General features: G+C 38.3%; 2 protein-coding genes across 5 annotated transcripts in view; both read right to left on the bottom strand.

Annotated features, from left to right (window-relative positions):
- The window catches only part of LOC143700863 (uncharacterized), a 68,875-nt gene extending 63,866 nt beyond the window's left edge, over positions 1-5,009 (bottom strand). The window contains exon 1 of one of the 2 annotated variants that reach the window (XM_077194591.1): positions 4,464-5,009. In XM_077194591.1, the coding sequence (XP_077050706.1) occupies positions 4,464-4,691 (228 nt within the window). In that variant the 5' untranslated portion in view covers positions 4,692-5,009. The remainder of the gene's footprint in view (positions 1-4,463) is intronic. The other variant, XM_077194592.1, reaches the window with a different exon arrangement.
- Positions 5,010-15,366: 10,357 nt separating this feature from the next.
- On the bottom strand, positions 15,367-17,962 carry snrpa (small nuclear ribonucleoprotein polypeptide A). 3 transcript variants are annotated; one of them, XM_077194588.1, is made up of 7 exons: positions 17,843-17,962; positions 17,387-17,463; positions 17,094-17,266; positions 16,501-16,674; positions 16,237-16,413; positions 16,075-16,163; positions 15,367-15,974 (listed from the first exon to the last, which is right to left on the bottom strand). In XM_077194588.1, the coding sequence occupies exons 2-7, from the start codon at positions 17,457-17,459 to the stop codon at positions 15,815-15,817; spliced, it is 846 nt and encodes a 281-aa protein (XP_077050703.1). In that variant the 5' UTR covers positions 17,460-17,463; positions 17,843-17,962; the 3' UTR covers positions 15,367-15,814. The 3 variants fall into 3 exon arrangements, with proteins under 3 accessions (XP_077050703.1, XP_077050705.1, XP_077050704.1); XM_077194590.1 differs by lacking the exon at positions 17,843-17,962 and adding an exon at positions 17,696-17,786; XM_077194589.1 differs by lacking the exon at positions 17,843-17,962 and adding an exon at positions 17,680-17,769.
- Positions 17,963-18,071: the final 109 nt, after the last annotated feature.

Genomic DNA, 18,071 nt, shown 5'->3' with positions numbered 1-18,071 from the left:
ATGATGCTATTTTCTTCTAAAAAAACCTTTGTTGCATTATTTTCCTGTTATCACTGTAAAGCTGCTTTGAAACAAGCTGTATTGAAAAAAGCGCTATATAAATAAAGGTGACTTGACTAGACATACACACACACTGCTAAAACTCTGCAGAGGGGCAGAAGAAAGTCATGAATGGGTATTTTAGACCCTGGCATCATTAGCTATTATATAGAGTAGATATTTTAGACCATTGCCACAGTTGCATGATGTCTTTGCCATATGCAAATCCAAGAAAAAACAGAAGCATCACACACTCTTTCCCACACAAACAAACAAACACACACTGAATCTCCTGTGAATACGGCATTTCAAGCCGGGTCAGACAGTAAGACTCGTGGTGCCTGTCCTCTCCCCGTGACCCTACGTTTGAGCTGGACCGCTGAATGGCTATACTGTCCTCCCATTGTTCCATCATGGCATGTTGTCCCATTCCTGCTCCTAAAACATGGACGCATCAAACACTCGGCAGATAGACCACCGGCCATCACTCTCCATCTCTCTTTCTTCCTCTCCCTCGATCCTCTGCCAGGGTCATTCCCAACATACCTGTATTTCAGCAGTCTCTCTTGTGGAGCTGCATCACAGGGCTCATTACTGAGACATTAAAACCCCTCAAAGAATCATGCTGAACTTCTGCTGTCCAACATCAGAGACAAAGACATGCTGCTATTGAAAATGAAAAGAATACTGAGCATTTCTGAGGGGACAACTACATTTGACGGACTGGGATTGCCGAGCCATCAGCATCTAACAGTGCAAACAATATTTTTATTTTGCATTTCTGATTTAGTCGTTTAACCAGGAACTATTCTTGATTTCACTTTTTAATACTTCCCACAATGCATGAATGGCTGTACTGTTAAAATGGCTATCCTCCAACTACTAATGGACTTAACTGCTAAAGTCCACAGTCTGAGTACAAGAAGTTATAGCCAACACAGCACTTCAGAACACACCTGGTCTATGCTGGTCTCACACCTGGTCATCTGACACACTACTGTGTCATTTAGGCCATAATTTCTGCACATATACTGCAGGCTCAACAAATCATTATGTTCAGCTGGCCCAGTTGGGTCATTAGTTCTTTACATTACTTTAACTGGCAACAAATACAATAAACAGCAACATTTGCAAGCAACATATATATGCGTAAGAATTTTTTTTTTTTTACAACATTACATTTTTCTTTCCGTTTATAGGATAACAGCTATAGGATAGCTCATTGATTCATAAACACAATTTTTCTGAAAACAATGGCATGAGATATGCAAGATTATAATATTTTTTTAATACACACTACCGTTCTGAATTTTGAGGATTTTATTTAAAGAAATTAATACTTTAATTCAGCATTAAAAACATTCAAAAGTGACAGTAAAGACATTTACAATGTTATAAAAATGCTGTTCTTTTGAACTTTTTATTTATCAAAGAATCCTGAAAAAATTATTATCACGTTTTCCATATTAAGCAGCAGAATTGTTTTCAACATTGATAACAAAAAAAAAATGGTTCTGAGCACCAAATCAGCATATTATGATGATTTCTGAAGAATCAAATGACAGACTGAAGTAATGGCTACTTAAACTTTGCCATCACAGAAACACATTTTTAAATATATTGAAGTCTAAAACAGTTACTTTAAATTGTAATGATATTGAGTATAAGAAGATACTTTTTATTTTTTCAAAAACCGACCCCAAGCTTTTGAATGGTAGTGTAGTGAATATTATCACAAGTCATTCCTGCAATTTCGACAAAGTCAGCTATAACTAATGTAACCCTACGACATATAGGCTACGTACAATATGTGACATATTTAAATTTGTAGAAATAAAATTGAGCAACAAAGTTCAAATAGACAAAAACCAAATGTTCCTGGCATAAAGCATAAAAGCACTTAACCATGATTGATTAACATAAGAAGTAGGCTAGTGAAAACGCAGAACTGGCCTGGATAGGTCAATGACATTTCCTTCAATGACCTCAGGTCACTGACTGGGCCATTCTTATTGTTGAGTCCTGTTATTTATAGCCCAACCAACCGTAGATTTCTTTCATTTCTCATCTACCTTCTTTGCTCTGTGGCACTTCTGATCCAAGAACCATCAAAGCATTGAAAAACCAAAGCTCGTATTGCAAAAACTGCATAACCAAAATATTCGTATTTTTCACATGCCCTCAGTGTCAGGACAGGTATGTTCACCCGCCAGAACACACACGCCGTTTCTGAGCTCAAATGGTTTTCATACGCAGAATCTGCCCTCCACAGCAGGTGAGGTGTCAGATCAACAACCCCAGCCGAGACCTCAAAGCCTGGAATAACAGGTGCTGCGGTGGGATGTGTAGCATTGGGAGTCGATTCAGAAATTATGTACTTTGTTTTTATGTACCCAACCCAAAATAATAATTACAAATTGCCAAATTGCCCATCCAATATTTTATATTCTAAATGCTGCTCTGCTGCTTCCCATTATGCACCGCTCTGTTTGTTGTTAGGATGACAAAAAGTTCAGAAAGTTACATTTTTATGCTGATTTGCCTCAGTGGTCGTCAATGTCAAAATGATGGGCAATTAGATCAAAGAAGGCGGAGCTTACTGGGTACGATTTAGTTTTTACAATGAAAGAGGGCGTTGTAAGATGCAGGTAGCTAAACATTTAATATTTGACAACTGTTTTACATTTAAAGACCCACAGTAATATATATGTGTGAACTACTCAACTTTTTTAATGGAATTTCACCATTTTGAGTTGAAAATATGCCATCATTTACATAATACATGTCATTCATAACTCAATGTGATGAGAAACAAGACACTTGACATATTTTTCACATATTGTTGAGCATATCTTTTTGACATATTTTGACATGTTTGACATACAAATAAGAGCGAATGTGTGCATATTTTTTAATAAAATATAATTTTCAAAGAGTTTAAATGGATTACTTCACAACTAGGCTACAGTTAGACCTAGAACTTATTTTACCATTCTTATTTCTTTTAATCCTTTAATTCAAGACATCAAGACATGGTTATGGCTTTGATGCTAATTCATTTTAAACAGAGTAGGCTTCTTTTTCCAAACCATAAGAGAGATTCATATTTTGAAAAAGTGATTATGTGTGTTCTAACCCATTTGGACGGTACAAATTGATCATCAGCATAATTACAGTCACTGAATGTTTTCTGGGAATGCAAACACAAGCAAAATCACATACCCACAAAGAGACCCATTTCTCTTTATAAAAATAGCCACTACTTCACTGCCTGATGTAGCCTAAACATAATGAAATTAACAATAAGCTTCGCTCTAAACAGAAAAACAACTGCAATGTCCTCATTTATATACTGGAGCAAAATGATGCGTTCTTGAACAAATAAGCCAGTGCACCACCAGGGTACATTTCACTCACAAATATGCTGAGCCTTGTTTTTAATTTCTCTAGTTACAGAGTAAATAGCAGGCTATTAAAGACAAAGATTTGCAACAACAAATTCCAGTGTGCGTCAGATATATTGTTGGCTATACACCAAAGCTGAGCATGAGAATTAAATATCTGCATGAAAAATGAGACAACACGCCCAAAAGAGCGACAAGTGCAGCGAGAAACAAAGAAAGATGGAACAACAGGTGTCTGCAGCCGGTAACGCCACAGCATTAGGTTCGAAGATTAACCATGGTTTTACTCTATGCTACTAAATAAAAAACATGGTTACTATAACTAGACCATGGCCACAAATGATCATGGTATGCCTCACTAACCATAGTTTAACCATGGTATTTATAGTAAAACTGTGTTTATACAAATGGTAACGTTATTAATCCGCCAAAACAAAACATCGTTAATAGTTTTACTTCAGTAAAACCCTGGTTAATTTTCGTTAGGGTTTGTTTGACACCCCTATTTCAGGGTTAAACCCCCCAAATCTCGGCAAAGAAAGATGTCTTTAAAGTATATAATAGCTTTTAGTATAATTTTAACAATCACAAAAGTTTAGTCAGAAATCGCTAAACATGTCAAAAGACGGTAACCATAGCAACAGCTAGGCGATCGGTGTCGGTACATCGACAAAAATAATAATAAAAATAATTACTGTCATTATTTATCACGTTATTATGGGGTTGCACAATACAAACAAAAAAATGTATCACAAAAATCGTTAGTGTTTTGCTGAAAACGTCTTTAAGGTAGTTAGCGAATTGTGCGCGAGATGAACGTCAACCGACTGCGCCCAGAAAATAACTGACAGAAACTGTTTGGAAAAGTTGAGCTCCCTGAAAGTCACTTGTGTGGTGTGAATCTCCTCTACACCCCTCTAAAGTACGACCAACACTGCACTGAAGCTCTCACAACCGTCGGGGGAAAAAGTCAACGCAGGTTAAACGGTGGCTGAAAATAGCGCGTAATCGGCGGCTTACCTGCGGCTGTAGCGCGAGCGAGAGCAGGAGAATCACGGTCCAGTGCTGTCCATGCACTACATCGCTTATCATCGCCCTAACAGCACTCCTTCTGCCCGTCCTCGAGCTCTCCCAGGAGTGCCAACTCTTTCTGTCTCTATCCATTCTCATTGCAGACATTTGCGCACTTGGTCTGTGCGTACGGAACAGCCTTTCCCTGTTTGCTGACGCTCTCTTCACACTGTCCATCTCTCCATTATGAAGACAGCGTGAGAACGATCAAAATAAAGGTGGCAAATGAGATGCACAGGTAAATGATAAAACCACTGAGGTCTTTCTACACTCCGCGCGCGCGCCTCCTCCCTCTCCTCGAGCTCTTCCTCCTCTTTCCACCTGCTGCGGTTAAGAAGCTTTGAATGTTCGACCTTCTGGTCTACTGACTTGACATTTCATCCCATTTACTTTCCCACTCACTGAAAGCTGCTCTTTACCCTCACGACAACCGGACAGGCTGTTCAATGCGCGTGCAGAGCGCGAGACTCACTGCGCATCACCGTGGGAAGCACTAGTGGTTAAAGTTGCCAGGAGAGGGTGTGTCCTCCGCATGGGAAAATCCGTCACCTGTTTCCAACTCGAAAATAATATCCACACATTTGTCTTTAACAAACTGAATTAGATCAGTAAAATTGATGTCATGCAATGTCAAGAGTGATGCTGTTACTTCCACAACTTGTAACACTTATAGAATAATTTATTGCCCGAATTTATTGTGGTAATCTCATAATTATTATAGGGTAGAATGGGGAATGGGGAATAGGGAAAGACCCCCCCTCCCCTTAAGAACAATGTGCATTTACTTGAAAATAATAACATATTTAGATACAAGTTTAGCATGTGCAACATGATGATACATCAGAAAATGTGTTATTATAGGAAACTAAAGAAACATTTGCTCATTTAGCTGAACATAGAACAAAATGTCAAATATTTGCCTATATAAAAGAGGGGTAAGAAGCCGCCCCTGGATAAACTTTTACAGAATGTATAAAATACTTCTGATATAATTCTTATTAATATTTATAGTTTTTTAAATGCAAAATACTAAATAAACTATTGATGAAAGTAATTTAATTTAATGAAAGCAAAGATTCATGGAAATACTGAATAATAACCTCATAAATTACAATAATTATTCAATTTAAACATAATAACACTACTAACTCTGGTGGCCCATCTTACCCCAAGGGTCTGATTTAATTATTTTACTTCAAAAATAAACTCGTTTCAGAACGTTCAGAGAACATTGAAAAGTAACGTTACCATAAAGTTTGCAAAATTATAAAATGGAAACGTTCCCTTAATGTTCATATAGCCTAACCAAGAAAAAGAAAAAAACATCTTTTTAAAGCATTTTAAAAACTGGAAATTTTCCAGTTTCAATAACTCAATAGTAACGTTAGCAAAACATTCTTAGAAAATATTTTTGTTTGCTGGAATGTAGATGAAAAGCTTGTGTGGATACATTAAAACTATGAAAATCTGCTGATTCAAGTGATACAAGTTTTGTCCATTACTGAGAATCAGATACAGCCTAAATCACATGTGAAAATGTAGCCTACTTATACCTTAAAATTAGGGTTTGTCCTGTAAAACCTTTAAAGACGTACTGTACCCGGGGAGCGTGCCGGGCTGGCCATGTATAATGCTGAGTTCACACATTTCCAAATTGGTTAAAGTGATGCTGTTCATGCAGCGCCCCGTGTTACATCACTTCCTGGTCTTCATGCATAAATGAGCTGATGCTGGACTCATGATGAAAACACATGAGGTTAACCTCAACACATCTGCATCTCATCTGTTGTGTAATAATTACAGCAGTTTATAAATTACAGTGATGCCCATTTTTGGTTCCCCAAAGAATCTTTCTAAAAGAAGAACTGTTTTTTTCCCCCTTAGTTTTAAAAATATTTAAGAACCCATTTCCACTATAAAGAACCTTCAGTGCAATGGAAAGTTTCCATAGATGTTCTTCCAGAAACCATTGATCCCAATAAAGGACCTCTATTTTCAAGAGTGCATTGTCTGTTTAAAAAGAAAATAAGAAAATTGTCGCTTTTCCCAGCATGCCGTGTAAAACAGCTCTTAGATCTAACAGTAAATGCCCACACTAAAATATAATCACTCAGTACTCTTTCCTCAACCTGTTTATGAAGTCTACAGCTGTCATTAATAATGAATAAATTGCAAAACTACTAAATTACTGTGAGAGTATGACAACAACTATAGTAGCCAGGGATACACTACTAGTGCATGCTATCCCACAATGCACTGGACTGGTCTGGAAATTCTCAGTAGGGTTTCTTTTCATGTGCACTCCCATGGCAGTTGAGGAATAATAGGTCTCAAGCTTCACTTAATCTCTGAGCGTGATCAAAGTGCTGCGGCACCAATTAAAAGACCCTGTCAGAAGCCGGACAATACACAGACAGAGGCTTGTTACACTCAATCCTCATGCACATTTACATTACCGCCCGCTTGTTATCACATCATAGCTAAACGGAGAAGCGGCAGGCTTTCTCGGACTCAATCATTGTTGGGGGAGGAGGAAAAACCATTAAACCCAGAACCAGCTATTGTTTCCAAGACGAATACAGAGGATTGAGCATTTCACGAAGATTAAATATTTTTTGTGTGTTTACAGTAAGATTTGTGTCGTTACTCAGGACCACACACATTGCCTGTTGACTGTTTATAATTCCACATGGCTGAAGAAATAAATGAGAAAAAACATTTCATTTCAGGAGCCCTTTAGAAGTAACAAACAAGCCTAGAAGTTGTTTACTGGTTTAGAGAGGTTTGGACACTTTTCAGCTTCATTTTAAAGCAAATTGGCCATACTAGATCAGTATGATTTGACTGAATATTGTGGAAAATAAACACACATAGCCTAAATATCGTCATCATATCACTGCTTTCTAGCAATCAGTGAAGTTTCCACTGTGTGCTGCAGTTGCTGCTACATAAAGCATCCGCTTTATGCTGAAAATATAATGAGCCGATTTTATTGACTCGCTCCTGTTTCTCCCCCACTCACGACGGGATGGACTTGTTGCTGACGTGCACATCCCTGGAAACCGGTTATTTCCCAAAGTCGAGTGACCTATGGCCAGAACAGAGGGCTCTTCAAGTCCGGCTGAGATTAGCATAGAGCCGCTCTGACCTCGACTCAACTGAATTTTAATAGCTCTTTATTCCCGCCGACCCTAAAGCCGTGCTGAGAGCTGATATTCAGAGATAATGACAGCATAGATGGATCAGGAAATTATACCTGGGATTCTAACTAAATATTTTCCTCCCAACCTTCACATAAATCAATGTAATTTCATTACACTACTGTCAATACATTACCAGTACACTCTTAAAGATTAAAGCCTCTTTATTTGCATTTACAGTTCAAGGATGAACCTTTAACATTCATTGAACCTTTCCTTTGGACAAAAGTGCAGTCCTGTTTGTGAATGTAAAGTTATTGTCTCCTAAAAAGAAAGAATCGATTCTGAACTGCTGAAATGAGTTGTCAACAATTCAAGTCCCACTTCCATAACACATCTACATAGGTTGTAACAAATTTACACAATGCCAGCCTATGGTCTTGAACATCTACTTTGACCCGTCCTCAAACACTGTAGTTGGTTTGTGTTGTGTCGAGAAGATGCTGTTATCTGCGCTACCAAAGTAAATTCTCCATATGCACTTCCAAAGGACGAGGATGTGAAGAGTCAGTGGTTGAAATTAATTTTTCTAAAAAATTAATATCTCCAACCTTTTATTGTGTTCCCGTCATTTTACTGCAAGGGTCAACGTGGGATTTGCAAAACGCTTAGCCTATCTATTAAAGATGGGACAGTACCCACTTTATTGGGACCAACATGCTCATCTGAATCTGAAAACCTGTAAGTATGATTAATTACTGATATATATATATATATATATATATTCTACATGCTGTTCGAAATGTGTAGGTCTTACTGAAATAGTTCTGCTAATCAGTTGTGGGCCACTATATCTAAAACTGTGTCAATTGATGCAGATTGCCTGTTGTTCTTAATACCTTGAGTAATGATAAAGGATGGAGCAAAATTTTTGTTTACGAACTGTTACGTTACATCAGTCATTCACGTTAGTGCTCGGCTAACGTATGCGCTGTTATTGATACAGTTAATGAAACACTTCCAACATGTGGACCGCAATAAATTAGAAATCGGTTTCTTGATGGACATACAGGTACACTTGTTAAAGGTACAATATGTAGGATTTTTCGCCACCAGGGTCGCTAACCTCTTACAATAACTAAGGCGTATATTGATGATGTATATTCCACATTAAGCTGAATTATGGATCTTGTCGTCGAGCTGATGGATCTTTTATGGATGAGTGAATACATTAATGTTTTAACATGACTGTGGTGTGAAGCAGGGCACGATTGCTAGACGTACACCAGCGCCAACCGCAACGCGAGTCCCGCGGATATAAAAGAACAAGGACATTTCATTCTACCGAACTACACGCAAGTGCTGAATTAATACACACACAGGACAGTTTATTAGACGAATCAAACTTGAGGTAACGCAGCGCTGTTTCACTTGCTCTAACAGTTATACTATCACACTAAACTGCATTTGAGTGTGTTGAATGTTGTTAGTTAGGTTGTTTGTTGGCTGTATGAGACTAAGTACGGTAAGCTAGATCAACATTAGAATAACATACAGATCATATTCTAACATTTCATCATGTTGAACTAAATAACATTGATTAACATTGATAACATTTGTTTTATGTACATTTGCTCACCTGTCTAAAAGTACATGCAGTACTCGCGTCTCTGTAAAGTCGAAGTTAGCCGCAGACGTGGATCTCTCGGCATCTCGAAAGATGTTGATCTTCGTTTTAGTCCTCTTTTTGTCTCAAAGTCTGCTTGCCATGGTCCAAAATGTTTGAACAAAACAACAACAGCGTGAGCGTCCTGCTAGGCATAACGGGCCAGTCGTCAACGTCTGTCGCCATGGTTACTATGGCAGTACGAGGTCAAACCTGGCAGAAACCGAGGCTAACACGGATATGACGTCATTGACTGGCGACTCCTCACACCTGCTCACTCGTCCCGTTTCCTTGGTTAAAATCGCAATTTTCTCACGATTTACAAATTGTTTGAAACATTTGGGATATTGTAAGTAATCAACTTAACAAAATATATAACATTGGCCTAGTGGTTTTTGGATATTTTACTGCAAAAATCCTACATATTGTACCTTTAATGCTGATGTAGAAGACATCTCATAATGTGCGACAAATGAGAAACGTCCTGCTCAAGTTGTCCTTGCGATGGAGGCTCGGTTCGATCATCTTCCAATGTCCGTTCCAAAAAATGATATGATCGACACCATCGTTACTGTCCTTACAATCGCAGAGGATTGAGGAAACCTTCAGAGCTGAAATTCAGATATGGTAATGGACCATCTGACCAATCAGAGCAGTGTAGGCTTGCAGAAAGGAGGGGTTTAGAGAGAGCGAATCTTAAAACAAACTGTTTCAGACTCTTTCAGAAGAAAGCTGATGTGCATGTAATATTATGAGAAGATTAAAGTGTTTTTGACCTTTGATGCCTTTTAGGAGATTCCAAAACAAAATTAGGTTATACTTGTAAAATAGCATAACAGGGGCAAATTAAAATGTTCTTAACACTAAGGAAAAAATTATTCTATTCACTGAAATGTTCTTTGGGGAACCAAAAATGGTCTCATCACCACAAAAAGCCCCTTTTGGCACTTTTATTTTGAAAAATGTAGTAACCAATTAAAATATACTGATATTTTCATAGCATGTTGTGTGAGGAGTGATCATTCACATAACAAATGTTTCAAGGAAAAGCAAAGATGACAGCCTTCATATTCCCAAAGGCAGAGATTCGTTCTCTTCGGACACAGACCTTATAACCAACAGCTGTGCTCTGAGTAAATGTCTCCATCTGGTGGACCCATTTTAATCTGAAACTTGGTGATTAACATCACAAATAGATATTTACTCATGATTTCACATGGAGATAATGGCATGGAGCCTAATAAATAATAAAGAAAGAATAAACTAAACCTACCCAGATAAATGACACAAATGTCTTGAATCCATAACAGCCCATTTTCAATCAAGGCACTGTGATAAAACAATGTACATACACTGAAAAAAAAAGATCCTTTTGTTTTTACAGAAAATAAATGCTACTCTGGTTGCCAGAATTTATACCTTTAACATACACTGACATCCACTATAATAACACAAGAGAAAGCCACATGATGAATCAAAGCTCATCACAAATAAACACTAATATATAGAAAGTGCGTAGTGCAATGCATATAAATACAAAACACCATCATGATAACACAAATGACAATGAAACAATGCGATAGACATTAATTTAACAAAGGGATAGTTCTCCCAAAAATGGGAAATCATTCTGTCATTAATTACTCGCCCTCATGTCGTTTCAAACCCGTAAGACTTTCGTTCATCTTCGGAACACAAATGAAGATATTTTTGATGAAATCTAAGAGCTTTCTGTCCCTCCATTGACAGCTACACAACTGACACATTGATGCTTCAAAAAGTTCATAAAGAGATCGTAAAAATAATCCATATGAAATGAGTGGTTTAGTCCAAAGTTTCATAAGAAACTTGTTACTTTATATGATGAACAGATTGAATTTAGACTTTTATTCACATAGAAACATTGATCAGAGAACATAAACAGAAGCTCAACCGAACTTGCTTGATGCGCAAGAAAAAACCTGATTGGTTCTTGCAGAAGCTCAAACACACTGCGCAACACAAGGCCGTTTCATCAAAAAGATATTCATTTGTGTTCTGAAGATGAACGAAAGTCTTATGGGTTTAGAACAACATGAGGGTGAGAAATGAATGACAGTGTTTTCATTTTCGGGTGAACTGTCCCTTTAAGATGAGCAACACTGGGAATTCTGGAAATGTCAGTTTATGGGTTTTTTACTGTAAATGAATTAACAGTTTTCTTTTTACTATAGCATTTTTACAGTCAAAATCCTATTTTTACATTGTATGCAATTTCTCAAACTGACCAACCTGTCACTTGGTCATATGATTAGTGTGGGGGCAGAAGTGTCCCACACACATGCTGGCATAAGAAGTGTCTGTTCTGTGACTCAAAAGGGACAGTGTTGCAGGACAACAAACTGCTGGGCATGATGCCAATTGCATCACACACACACACACACACACACACACACACACACACACACACACACACACACACACACACACACACACACACACCACGTGCAGCAGTAGTTAAGGTCAGGTTTTTCTAAAGGCAAAACAGTAGAGTGTGCAGAGGCTTGGGAAAAATGCAGAAGAATGCACGTTTGTGTACAAAGAAAAAAAGTTGACTTAGTCATTTAGGTCACAACACAAAGTAACTCAAGGCGGGCCCTATTATACAGCTGACAGTGCAGAGTTCCTCAAACTTAATTGAAGAGTAAATCACCCCTACCATAATCAAAAGACTCCTAAACCATGAGAGGCTCATTTACCTTCAATAGAAATCACTCACTGCTTGGGATTAAAGAGAGTGAATGAATGAGCGCAAAAAGGCGGAAGAGCAGCTTATAAGTTTGTGAATGATCTGCCGTAAAACTTATATAATGCAAGAGTTTCACAAACTGGGGTTCATTACAGACAAAACGTTTTCATTCACTCATAATCTTGGGTAATGGATTTGGAGTTTGAACAAAAAGAGTAAACACTCATGAGTTGAAGCTCAATGAATCACTTGCATCACATGAGAGTGTAACATAGACTTGTGTAGACATGATCATCTACGCTGCTTGTATATTTTACAGGGATTTTTGAGTGTTTGATGTCAAAGGAATGGTTGTCCTCACCACATCTCCTGCACATCAGCCAGTTTGGCTGGAGACGGTCACTGAGATGAGAAGAGACGATAACCTCCCCTGAATTTGCTGGCTTCCACTACAAAAGGACGAGAGACAGACGAGGACAACCTCGAGGACAAAGTAACAAGGACTGGCACTGTATACTGTGGCATGAACTGAATTTTTTAAATGATGTGTCTTGAATAAGGTGACTGAAACAGTGAATTGTTGTAAGGGAAAGAACACTGTTGTTAGGCGATTTGAAGGATCATGGGAAATCAGCCTTCGATTCACGTCTTTAATTCAGCTTATTTTGAAGGATGCATTAAGTGTATCCTCGACAGCCTCCAATCACCCACAATCCTTAGCAAACATTCCAAATCACTAAAAATAGTTAGTGGAAAAATTAATCGGCACTGAAATTCCCCAGTTTCATTTATACAAGACAAAAAATGAGGCGGATATTATGTTTATGTTGTGTTTTCATTTATTTATTTTTTTGCTGTAAAATTATCCCTAAACTGTCCATTACGAAAACCACTGGGAGACCACAGACTGATGTCATTCTCTGTACTGAATTTATATTAAGTCAGTTAAAGGTCCACAAACAAAACTGCATGCATTTACCAGAAGAACATTGTGTTGACTGAGCTTCGGCTGCGGAAGAATATGGTTCTTTCCCATAACTAAAAAGAGAGAGATTATCCTACTTCTCATAAAACATTCACTACTATGCATGAGTTATGATGGGTTTAGATGGAAAGGATCTCAAGCTGACTATCTGAAGATGTTACTGTAGCTTTACCCATTAAAGGGATAGTTCACCCAAAAATGAAAATTCTGTCAGTATTTACTCACCCTCATGTTGTTCAACCCCGTAAGACCTTCGTTCATCTTCGGAACACGAAATCTGAGAGTTGGATGATTGGATCACTCCTCCATAGGCTTCTTGAGGGATTGAACTTGCAGGCCCCGAAAAGTTATTAAAGATATCGTTAAAATAGTCCAAGTGACTACAGTGGCTCAATCTTAAGTTTATCAAGCTACGAGAATACTTTTTGTGCGCAAAAAAACTAAAATAACGACTTTATTTCAACTATTCATTCCCTTCTCTGTGGGCCTCGAGTCAGTTCACTAGTGTAAAAGCGTAGAGCTTCTGTTGTTGTACGACACACGGATCACACACATGACCAGCGTCGGCCAATAGTGAGTCTACGTGTGACGTAGCTCTACGCAATCACACTACGTTAACTTACTAGAGGCCAACAGAAAAGGAAATGAATAGTTGAAATAAAGTCGTTATTTTTGTTTCTTTTTGCGCACAAAAAGTATTCTCGTCGCTTGATAAACTTAAGATTGAGCCACTGTAGTCACTTGGACTATTTTAACGATGTCTTTAATAACTTTTCGGGTAAAAAGTTTCAATCCCTCAAGAAGCCTATGGAGGAGTGATCCAGCTCTCAGATTTAATCAGAAATATCTTAATTTGTGTTCCGAAGATGAACGAAGGTCTTACGGGGTTGGAACAACATGAGGGTGAGTAAATACTGACAGAATTTTCATTTTGGGTGAACTATCCCATTAAGCCTCATCTGTGAAACAGGTAAAACGATTAACAGTGAATCAGGGGGTGCTTCTCAATTCTTATTTGTGCATTCTCGCTTCCTCTCCTCGCGTCTCAGCTCCTCCCCCTGTAGGTTGTGAGGGAAGGACGCAAGGAAAGAAAATGAGGACGGAGGAATCGAATGAAAGGTTTTTTTTATACATTGGAATACTTGATCACTCGACCGTCACTTCATAGCGTCATCAGCAGCGCTCAAAGCATCTGCCCTTATGTTGTTGAAGTTTATTTAAGAAATTCATAATGAATAATAATAAAGCAAGACACCCTGTTGAAATATGTGAGATGTGTGGTTTTATACAACTTGCAAGGGTAAAGTATAAATTAAAATGATTGTGACCGATGTGAAGCGGGAGGAGAATGTATACATGCGTCACGTTTAGTCAATGGAACAGTTCGCATAGGATACACCTGTGTATCCTCGCTCATGACTCCTCTGAAAGCCTCCTCACTCCTCGATCCTCGACTCCTCGTGGTGCAATTAGATTTTCGAGATGTCCTTCAAGATGGCTGTGCTTGATTGGTTTCCAGGTCATAGGATGGAGGACAGAGGAGCGAGGAGACGAGGAGGGATATTGAGAAGCACCCAGGGTGAATCAAGTATAGCCTTTTTGTGCCGTGACCATGGAAGCATTTATCATGTGACCAGCACAATAACTAGACTGTCCTATTCTAGCACTCAATGCTGAGGACTCAGACAGCCTTCTTATTGAAAAGCAGTTACACAACATTTCAAGAATTCAGTGGTTTATAGCTAGATGTAGAGTACATAAGCGTCTAATGATTTAACTGATCTCTGGTCAGCTTTATAACGTAGGTTATATTTTAATTAATTGTAATATTGATGCAGGTATAATATAGTACGAATATTGATCTACTTTCACACACCCTGCCTAATAACACAAAACAAGCACAACTAAAAATAATTTGCATATGGTTTGTAAAAGGTGTCATTCCACATTTCTGGGCAAAGATAGAATTGACCAGGGGGTGCCGCCAGCCTGCGGTGTTTGAGTACAATTTACAAAGCTATTGGTTCAGAGTTTTAAAAACCTGTTTCTCACATTTTCAGCATCATTACTCCAGTCTTCAGTATCACATGATCCTTCTGATATGCGGCTCAGGAAACATTTGATTATTATTGAAAATGGCTGTGCAGCGAAATAACTTTTCAGGATTCTTTGAATAGAAATATTAAAACAGTATTTACTTAAATATAATTTTTTTCTAACATTATAAATGCTTACTCACTTTTAAACTTAATAGGTTGTAAAAACTGGCCTTAGCCTGAACGATAAGAACAACATGTTGAAAGAAAATGAAAGGACAAGCAGAATGCAACAAGTAAAACATAGCCGTTTAATAAAAACAACGCTCCAGGTTCAATGTCTGGGAACCAGACTCTGGGTGCAATGCTTCAGAAGACAATTTGATTAAAAAAAAAAAAAAACCTGCATACTTACAAACTCACCAAAGCCGACCATCTCAGAGAAGAGGGAATAAAAGTAAAAGGATGAAGTGGAAGAGAAAGGAGAAAAATAAAATAACCTTTCCATTCACTCCTTACCTTGTATTGTGAAGTACAAAGCTAACTGGCACAGCTAAGCAAGTCACATCAAATAAAAACACTTTTCATATCTGGACTTTTTCCTTAGAATGACCTGTGTGTGTGTGTGTGTGTGTGTGTGTGTGTGTATTCTGCCATTGAACACCCTGAACTGTCTCCAAAGGTCTCTAAACGCAGGCCTGTGTGTAACTGGCATGTCATCGAAGTCGCATGTATCCATCGCATGTTATTTCTTTGCAAAGGAGATTTTCATTGCATTGCTCTGTGTGATCTTAAAGCCTTGCAGCGCTTCTCTGGCTGCACCCGCCTGCACCTCATTATCAAACTCCACAAAGGCGATGTCGTGACGGCCGGGGACAAGACGGACTTCTTTGAATCCAGGGAACCTATGAGAAGAAAGCAACATTGTAATTAGCGAAAGATTAGCCTATGCATTTTAAAATGACAGTTTTGGACAGAGAGGTGGATTTGCAAACAAATACTCACTGGTTGAACAGCATGGACAGCATGAGCTCGTTGGTCTCCTCTGGGAGATTGGTGAGAAACAGGATGTGGTTGGGAGGGTTTTCCGACACCTACAAACAAACTGAACGTTAATAATAAAGTCATAAACCAAGCATGTGTCTCTTTTCTAATTTTAATACATACCTGCTGTGGCATCTGGCCAGGCATTTGTCCTGGCATCATCTGACCTGGTGGCATGGCACCGGGTGGCATCTGTCCGGGTGCCATGCCAGGCGGAGGCATCATACCAGGCGGAGGCATGTAGGGAGGCTGACCGGGCATTGGCATCATGCGAGGAGCTTGGCTCATGGGCGGCATTCCCTGTAAACGACAAAAATAAATGTATTAGCCTTAAAATAGGCCACAAGGGAACAAACACCAATTCCCAAAGATCCCAAATATACTAACAGGCATAGCTGCAGGTACTCCGGCCATAGCAGGGGTGGCAGCGGACGCCCCCTTCTTCCCAGCACCTACTTCAGGGACTTTAGGCTTTTTCTTCTCTTTCTTACGGTCTCGCTCCACATATGTGCCCTTCATTTTCGCAATGATATCAGAGTCCAGCTTTGAATACTGAATACGCTGTGAATAGAATGAATTTTAAAAGCATTTTAGTACAGAATGTGGTTTGTTTAAAGACATCAATTACTTCAAAATATATAAGATTTCGGTAAGATTGTTTTTTGAAATGTGCTGCTCAAGAAACATTTTTAATATTATTAAATGTTGAAAACAGTTATGCTGCTTTATATTTTTGAGGAAAATCGATCCTTTTCCCCAGGATTCCTTAAATAGAAAGTTCAAAAGAACACTATTTATTTGAAAAATAAATCTTTACTCTGACTTGATCAATTGTATGCTTGCTGAAAAAAAGAAAAGAAAAAACTTCCACTTATCTCCAAACTTTAAACAGTAGAGAACACTCCCGCTGAAATGTTTAAGAAAAAAACAAAAACGTTTCACACGGGTAAAACGATTTACAAACACATAATAGATCCTACCATGGGTTTATCATAAAAAGGGAAGCCTTGCATAGAGCGGAGAGCATTGGAAGCACTGTTGATCTCCTTGAAGATAACAAAGGCCTGACCCCTCATTTTCAGGGTAGGAGAAACAAGGATGTCCAGGATTTGTCCAAACTGGGAAAATATAGCGTACAACGACTTTTTCAGTTCTGTTAAAAACAAGAGAAAAAGGAAAAGGGTTGCAACATGAACAATGTGTAAAAATCAATGCCAAAAATAAAATCTAGAAAGATATTTAGTTAGAAATAATTAGATAAACAAAACCATACCATCTTTTTTGATCTTCTCATTCAAGTTGTTAATGTAAATAGTGTGGTTCAGCCTCATCTCCTGGCCAGCCATGATTCTGAAATGATGAACACAGATAGTAAACGCTCGGAAAGGAATGAACCTTCAACATGCGTCCACCCAAAAAACTACAATGTGTAGAAAAAAAGAGCTTATTGAGCACATGGCAAAAGATGGAAGGAGTTTGTGATTCGGTAAAATTCCTAAAGATGAAAGAAATACATAGGCTATTATTAATTTCTTATTGCACGCTATAAAACAGTGAATGACTGACCTAACCTTAACGTTACCTCGTTGTTTAAAAGGAAGCTAGTGAGTTAGCATGTCAACTAATCAGACAAAGAATTAAAATTCCCGCCAGTGGAAAACACATGTTTTGATATAATATGTTAAAAGGCTAATAAGAAAAAAAAAACGCATTCGATCAATTTACTTACAATTATTTGACGAGCTCCAGCCGACTACAAAACTGAATGAAAATCCACACGGAAAAAAGAGCGCACAACTTCCGCCTGAAAAACCTCCTTCTCGAAAATATAAGAGGATTCGATTGGACAGCTGGTCTCACAGCGAGCCTGTCGATTGGTTGTCTACTGAGCACATCCGACTGCCAACACACATTCTGATTGGATACTTTTGGAGCGGGCGAGCCATTCTATAAACGGA

Source organism: Siphateles boraxobius, unplaced genomic scaffold (genome assembly GCF_051911475.1).
Source record: "Siphateles boraxobius isolate OS27281-9 unplaced genomic scaffold, OSU_SipBor_1 32, whole genome shotgun sequence".
NCBI lineage: Eukaryota > Metazoa > Chordata > Actinopteri > Cypriniformes > Leuciscidae > Siphateles > Siphateles boraxobius.
This window is presented reverse-complemented; position numbering and strand designations above follow the sequence as displayed.